This window comes from Oncorhynchus nerka, linkage group LG6 (genome assembly GCF_034236695.1).
Source record: "Oncorhynchus nerka isolate Pitt River linkage group LG6, Oner_Uvic_2.0, whole genome shotgun sequence".
In the NCBI taxonomy this organism is placed as follows: Eukaryota; Metazoa; Chordata; class Actinopteri; order Salmoniformes; family Salmonidae; genus Oncorhynchus; species Oncorhynchus nerka.
In genome coordinates this window covers 9,449,632-9,457,573 of record NC_088401.1, presented here as the reverse complement: position 1 = coordinate 9,457,573, position 7,942 = coordinate 9,449,632, and the positions used below count along the sequence as shown (strand labels likewise).

The 7,942-nt window shown below is 41.5% G+C and overlaps 1 protein-coding gene across 1 annotated transcript; it reads left to right on the top strand.

Moving 5' to 3' along the window:
- The first annotated feature begins 3,330 nt into the window (after positions 1–3,330).
- LOC115127205 (tartrate-resistant acid phosphatase type 5-like) lies at positions 3,331–7,688 on the top strand. Its single transcript, XM_029656849.2, has 6 exons — positions 3,331–3,511; positions 3,989–4,179; positions 5,246–5,373; positions 5,623–5,814; positions 6,506–6,653; positions 6,802–7,688. The coding sequence occupies exons 1-6, from the start codon at positions 3,442–3,444 to the stop codon at positions 7,039–7,041; spliced, it is 969 nt and encodes a 322-aa protein (XP_029512709.1). The 5' UTR covers positions 3,331–3,441; the 3' UTR covers positions 7,042–7,688.
- The last annotated feature ends 254 nt before the right edge of the window (positions 7,689–7,942 follow it).

Here is a 7,942-nt window from a genome sequence, read left to right as displayed (position 1 = left end):
TCTGTTTTATCACAGGGACTATTTCAGTTGCCAAATGTTGTTGAACCTTGCAGATGGAAATGCTTTAAATTGAGCCCACGTAATTCCTTGTTCTAGTTGTCAGATAGGCATGTTTGTTCTACATGACATATTTCTATCTGGAAAGTTCCAAAATGTTATATCCTGCTGACAGTGTTTAGTGGGCTTCTGTTTTATGTCTTTTTTTAAATCTCTAAAGGATTCAGTATTAAGGAGAAAGTAACACACTGTGGTAGGTAGGTAACACTGTGGTAGGTAGGTAACACTGTGGTAGGTAGGTAACATGAGGGCGGGAAGTAGGTAAGTAGGTTACACTGTGGTAAGTAGGTAACACTGTGGTAGGTAACATGAGGGCGGGAGGTAGGTAAGTAGGTTGCACTGTAGTAAGTAGGTAACACTGTGGTAGGTAACATGAGGTAGGTGGATATGTACCACTATGTGGTGGGTACAGTTGAAGTCGGAAGTTTACATACACTTAGGTTGTAGTCATTAACTTGTTTTTCAACCACTCCACAAATGTATTTTTAACAAACTATAGTTTTGGCAAGTCTGTGTCATGCACAAAGTAGATGTCCTAAGTCATTTTTTTCCAACAATTGTTTACAGACAGTGAAATAAACTATCACAATTCCAGGGGGTCAGAAGTTTACAAACACTAAATTGACTGTGCCTTTAATAAACCGCTTGGGAAATTCCAGAAAATTGTCCTGGCTTTAGAAGCTTCTGATAATTGACATAATTTGCGTCAATTGGAGGTGTACCTGTGGATGTATTTCAAGGCCTTACCATCAATCTCAGTGCCTCTTTGCTTGACATCGTGGGAAAATCAAAAGAAATCAGCCAGGACCTCAGAAAAAAATGTAGAACACAAGTCTGGTTCATCCTTGGGAGGAATTTCCAAACGCCTGAAGGTACCACATTTATCTGACAAGCTCTGTCAGGAAGAATGGGACAAAGTCACCCAACTTATTGTGGGAAGCTTGTGGAAGGCTACCCGACACGTTTGACCCAAGTTAAACAATTTAAAGGCAATGCTACCAAATACTAGTTGAGGGTATGTAAACTTTTTTTTTACTAGGATTAAATGTCAGGAATTGTGAAAAACTGAGTTTAAATGTTTTTGGATATGGTGTATGTAAACTTCTGACTTCAACTGTAGGTAGGTAACACTGGTAGGTAGGTTACACTGGTAGGTAGTAACACTGGTAGGTAGTAACACTGGTAGGTAGATAGCACTGGTAGGTAGATAGCACTGGTAGGTAGGTAACACTGCTAGGTAGATAGCACTGGTAGGTAGGTAGCACTGGTAGGTAGGTAGCACTGCTAGGTAGGTAGCACTGGTAGGTAGGTAGCACTGGTAGGTAGGTAGCACTGGTAGGTAGGTAGCACTGGTAGGTAGGTAACACTGGTAGGTAGGTGAACCCTGACTTGGACACAGGGAGAGAAGCACTCCCTGAAGAATGGTAAGTATAGGTGACTCCTCCCTGAATAATGATTAGATCTTGAGGATGACCCTGAATAATGCTTGAGGGACTCCTCCCTGAATAATGATGGGATTGAGGAGACTCCTCCCTGAATAATGATTAGATATTGAGGATGACTCCCCTGAAGAATGATTAGACTCCTCCTGAATAATGATTGATTGGATGACTCCTCCCTGAATAAATAATGATTGAGGATGACTCCTCCCTGAATAATGATTATTGAGGATGACTCCCTGAATAATGATTAGATGACTCCTCCCTGAATAATGGATGATGACTCCTCCCTGAATAATGATTGGGTATTGAGGATGACTCCTCCCTGAATAATGATTGGGTATTGAGGATGACTCCTCCCTGAATAATGATTAGATCTTGAGGATGACTCCTCCCTGAATAATGATTAGATCTTGAGGATGACTCCTCCCTGAATAATGATTGGGTATTGAGGATGACTCCTCCCTGAATAATGATTGGGTATTGAGGATGACTCCTCCCTGAATAATGATTGGGTATTGAGGATGACTCCTCCCTGAATAATGATTGGGTATTGAGGATGACTCCTCCCTGAATAATGATTGGGTATTGAGGATGACTCCTCCCTGAATAATGATTGGGTATTGAGGATGACTCCTCCCTGAATAATGATTGGGTATTGAGGATGACCCCCCCCCCTGAATAATGATTGGGTATTGAGGATGACTCCTCCCTGAATAATGATTGGGTATTGAGGATGACTCCTCCCTGAAGGGTAAAGGTTAAAAATGCACCTCTTCAAACAATACCTGTGTTCTGTCCTCTGTGACATGTCATGTTCTGAATGAACTCCATAGACTTTATCTGTTATCCTTCATAGATTTAGATTTTGCTTCATGAGGACACTTGAGTAGCTCATAGATATGTTTCATACAGGGGCATCATGTAATGTAGCTAAGGACTTTTCCAATTCCAAATTTGAACCTTGGCTCAGAGTCATAAAAAAAAGTAACCTGAGTCGTAATTTTTTTTTGTTGCCTTGAACACGCCCTTTCTCGGTCTTACTGGGTGAAAGGTCATTGATATCCAACTACAGGCTTTTGGGGCGTAGAACTAAAGTACACACATGATGTGGCCTGACCATTCTTTCCCATCAAAATCATTAGATCAAGAGACATACTGAGTGAACCTTTATAGCCAGGCTATAGATTAAGTCAGGTGTTAAAGTTCTGTTTTTATTTATTTATGTGCTAAATGTCTTGTTTTCATGTAATTGTATTCATATACCGTACAGTACCTGTCGAAAGTTTGGACACACCGACTCATTCCAGGGTTTTCCTTTATTTTTTTACTATTTTCTACATTGTAGAATAATAGTGAAGACATCAAAACTATGAAATAATGCATATGGAATCATATAGTAACCAAAATAGTGTTAAATAAATTGAAATATATGTTCTATTTTTTATTCTTGAAAGTAGCCACCCTTTGCCTTGATGACAGCTTTGCACACTCTTGACAATCTCTCAACCAGCTACACCTGGAATGCTTTTCCAACCTATGCTGATATCTTGTATGTAGCTCATTTATTTACATTCCAAATATACTATTGCAATCTTATACACCCCCATTGTATGCTAGTTTGATCAATTAACTTGATTGTCTAGACTGATCGGCATTGGTTTCTAGTGTGATCGCATCTATTTTTAAAGGTAACTCAAAGTTCCTGTTTGCAGAGTAGATAGACATTGCTTAGCCAATCAGCTGTTGTTCTGAGTCTTTTCTTCAGATTGCTCAATGCAGGAAGTTATTCTGAAACCACAATACTGCTTCCTCTTTATAAACAGTTCTAAAAGAGAACCATAAGCATTTTGTTTTTCTGTATCCAGCGTGTGACACTTTGGGAAAACTGCTAAATCGATCATTGTCTTTGTTTGGTAGGTCTGCACCTCTCCATACTGGTGGAATGTATCATCTTCATCTGCTGCTAATGCTGTGCTTGGCATTCTGGCCACGCTGCCAGCCACTGGAACAAGGTACCCTTTTCTATCTACCAGATCTACCAAATCAACTTCATTACTTAAATTACTGCGTGGTTGTTCCCTAATATCCATTTATATTCAGACTGTAATGTAATTATACCAAAGAGTGTCTTTGGTTCGAGCACCTGAGATGGTATGAAATAGGAAATAAAATAAGAATGAGATTTTGGTCTGCTGTGTATACAGGTGGGCTTCTTAAAGAAAAACTAACAGGTCTGTGAGAGCCAGAATTCTTACTGGTTGGTAGTTGATCAAATACTTATGTCATGCAATAACATGCAAATGAATTACTTAAAAATCATTCAATGTGATTTTCTGGATTTTTGTTTTAGATTCCGTCTCTCACAGTTGAAGTGTACCTATGATTAAAAAATTACAGACCTCTACATGCTTTGTAAGTAGGAAAACCTGCAAAATCGGCAGTGTATCAAATACTTGTTCTCCCCACTGTATGTGTCACCTGTCCTTTAGCATCGCTGCGGTTTGTTGGGCTGGGGGACTGGGGAGGCATCCCGTTATTTCCCTACTACACCCCTCACGAGCAGGCCATCGCTGCAGAGCTCGCCCGGACGGCACAGACTCTGGGATTGGACTTTGTCCTCAGTCTGGGAGATCATTTCTACTACAAAGGAGTGGAGGACGTGAATGATCACCGCTTTAAGGTCACTTCACACTACAGTTCGCAATACAGTCGCTCTGCAGCACTGTTCACACTGCAAACACATAGGCTGCGTTTACACAGGCAGTCCAGATCTGATCTGTTTGTTCAAAATACCAATTATTGGCAAAAATAAATGAATCAGAAATGTTCGACCTGTGTAAACGCAGCCATAGGCTTGGGTTGAAACGCCACACGACAGCAAACATTATCGTGATGAAAAACTCATCAACTGTTGTGACAACTCCTAGTAAACATATCTTACCATAGGCAGTTAGATTGTAACTTAACATCTCAACATATCTAACCTATCTGTCGTGTGTGGCATTGTGAAGAATGTGAACACGGAACACACATACAACAGACATACGGAAGGACTTTGAAAATGGCAAGAGAGCAAACAAAATATCTAATGCTCCATTCTGTGTAACAGATTGTGAAATATGCATTGCGATAAGAAGTGTTGCGTCACAGTTGTTCCCTGTTTCTAAGCAGAGCTAGCCAACTTTGTGAGAGAGAGAGAATGTGTTTTAAAAACAATTTTTAAAAATGTGACCTTTTATTAACTAGGCAAGTCAGTTAAGAACAAATTCTTATTTACAATGATGGCCTACCCCGGCCAAACCCTAACCCAGAAGACTCTGGGCCAATTGTATGCCGCCCTATGGGACTCCCAATCACGGCCGGTTGTGAATCCTAGTTGAAGAGCACTGTGACGTAACACAAACTGACAAGACGGAGCCGTGTTCAGGTCACCGTGTTCCTCTATAGCGAAGAGGACACTTTCTTTTCTCACTCCTAGAGCACTTGATTCTCCTTTTTTTCCCCCTGAAATAAAGTGAAGCGTCATGCCCTCTTGTGGTAAAATATTGTACATCAACTATTTCTTCAGAGCATTCAGATTGTATTAGTGTTGCAGCACACAGAAATTGTATTCATTATAACATGACTATTGATATGTTATATATATATATCCGTTATATATCATATCACTCTAGTTTTTCATCCTTCAGTCATTTTCCTGGGTTGGTAATTATCTATTTTTTTTGTCTTTTTTATTTCTCCTGCAGTGTACCTTTGAGAGTGTCTTCTCCCATTCCTCGCTGGTTGACATCCCTTGGTACTTGGTGGCAGGGAACCATGACCACATTAACAACGTCTCCGCTCAGATCGCTTACTCGAGCAGATCGAAGAGATGGTGAGCAGCTTAAGTAGAGATCTTTAAAAACTGTGTGTTTTAAACCGTTTAACGCCACGCATCCTGAAAACAACATTCACATGCCAATCAGCAGATGCTTTCATTCAAATAGTGTATACATTTAGAGTATGTGATCCCTGTTGGGAATTCAACCCACAACCTTCTTGTTGTTTGCTAGCGACACTCTCTTACCAACTGAGCCACACAAAACAGGACAATCTGTGTTGTTCTCCCCTCTTGTTGCCTCAGGAGGTTCCCGGAGTTGTACTATGAGCTCCAGTTCAAGGTTCCCCAGAGTAACGTGTCAGTGACCATCCTGATGATTGACACAGTGGTGCTATGTGGGAACACCTATGAGGGGACCCAGCCCAAAGGAGAGGAAAACCTGGGGGCTTCTGCCAAGCAGTTGGACTGGATCAACTCCAGACTGGCAAACAGCAAGTAAGGTCCATATGGTCCAGTTTCCTGGAACCAGATTAAGCATAGATAGTCTAGGACTATGCTTAATCTGGGTTTGAGAAACTGGCCCTGAAAGGCAACAGGTCAAACACAGCCTCTCATTAAGTATGCACGGTTCAAGCACATCGGTGAAACAGCAGACAACTTGTTCTGTGAGTAAATAATGGCTTGGATGGATTAAATGTTTTTCAAGGTGAAGGAAAATAAAAGTATTTGATTTAATAAGTTGTCGTTTGAGCCTTGAGAAAAGAATGTGAAGATTTCGAACCATGAAGAGATCCCTGACTGGCCGCACCCCTCTTTTAGAGATCCCTGACTGGCCACACCCCTCTTTTAGAGATCCCTGACTGGCCGCACCCCTCTTTTAGAGATCCCTGACTGGCCGCACCCCTCTTTTAGAGATCTCTGACTGGCCACACCCCTCTTTTAGACTCCTCCACTCTCATCACTATTTGAATCAAGAAATACCTTCACACTGCTACACACACATTCCTCAACTGTTACTGAATGTGGAATAGAAAACTCCTGTAACAAGAGTTGGGTTTGTTGAACAACACGCGCATAATGAGTAACCTTTCCTGACACATGAAGACTTGTGCTAGCTTCCAGAAGATAATACCTCTGCTTTAGCTCAGGTGGCTAACACAGTCTTTTATCTGTCATTCTCTCCCAGGTCAGAGTTCCTTGTGGTGGCTGGTCACTATCCTGTGTTTTCCATTGGTCATCACGGCCCTACAAAGTGTATTGTGCGTAGACTACGGCCTCTGCTGAAGAAGTATAATGTCACAGTCTACCTGAGTGGTCATGACCACAGCATACAGGTGGTTCTTATACACATATACATACATATACATACAATAACAAAGTGACAGTTTGAAGTGATAAGTTTTGAAAGACAAAATGTTCCCATTTTACAGTCACTTATTTGGAACAACTGACGTTGACCTGACTCTCTATTACTCTCACCAGTTTATCAGAGAGGATGATGGGAGTTCCTACGTGGTCAGCGGGAGCGGGAACTTTGTAGACCTGTCCACCAAACACGTCAAGACCTTCCCGTCGTCGTGGCAACGGTTCTCCAACGCCGTCAACCTTACGTCCGGCGGATTCGCTTACTTTGTGGTCACAGAGAACAGTATGACCATCAGCTACATTCAGACTGATGGGAAATGTGTTTACCAAACAGCAGTGGCAAGACGCAAGGTCTGACACACACACACACACACACGCACGCACGCGCGCGCACACACACAGACACTGACACACACACACAGACACACACACACACTGACACACACACACACACGCACGCACGCACGCACGCACACACACACACTGACACACACACACACACACACACACACAGAGGCATCATCAGATAGTCAACAATGAACTGCTATAGGTCTAATATGCTGTCTGTTTTTAACCTCTTAAACTCTGACATTGTTGACCAAACCAGGCATAATATTGTATACTACGTTGATAGAGTGCATTTCAGTTACAGAACTGTAAGTCCAATAAACACCTGCTTATTACTGCTAGAAAGGTAGGAACTGATAAAGGTGTCAGAAACTGGGACTCCAACAGAGCCTGTGGTACAGCAGGACAAAACAACTGAAATTCATATTTGTATTAATTCATTTTTTTCAGGGAGTATGTGAGGGGGGTGTGGTCCCCCATTGTCCCCCAATTGTCTCCCAATTGTCTCCCAATTGTCCCCCAATTGTCCCCCAATTGTCCCCCAATTGTCTCCCAATTGTCCCCCAATTGTCCCCCAATTGTCCCCATGTTGGTGCATAAGAGATTTTAAAGTTTCAAAATAAAATATGTCACCAATTACTGTTCTAAAAGGATAACACAGTTGTTTTATTGTTAGATATTTGACCTAATGGTGGCCCTCTACACAGTTGTTTTATTATTAGATATTTGACCTAATGGTGGCCCTCTACACGGTTGTTTTATTATTAGATATTTGACCTTATGGTGGCCCTCTACACAGTTGTTTTATTATTAGATATTTGACCTAATGGTGGCCCTCTACACAGTTGTTTTATTATTAGATATTTGACCTAATGGTGGCCCTCTACACGGTTGTTTTATTATTAGATAT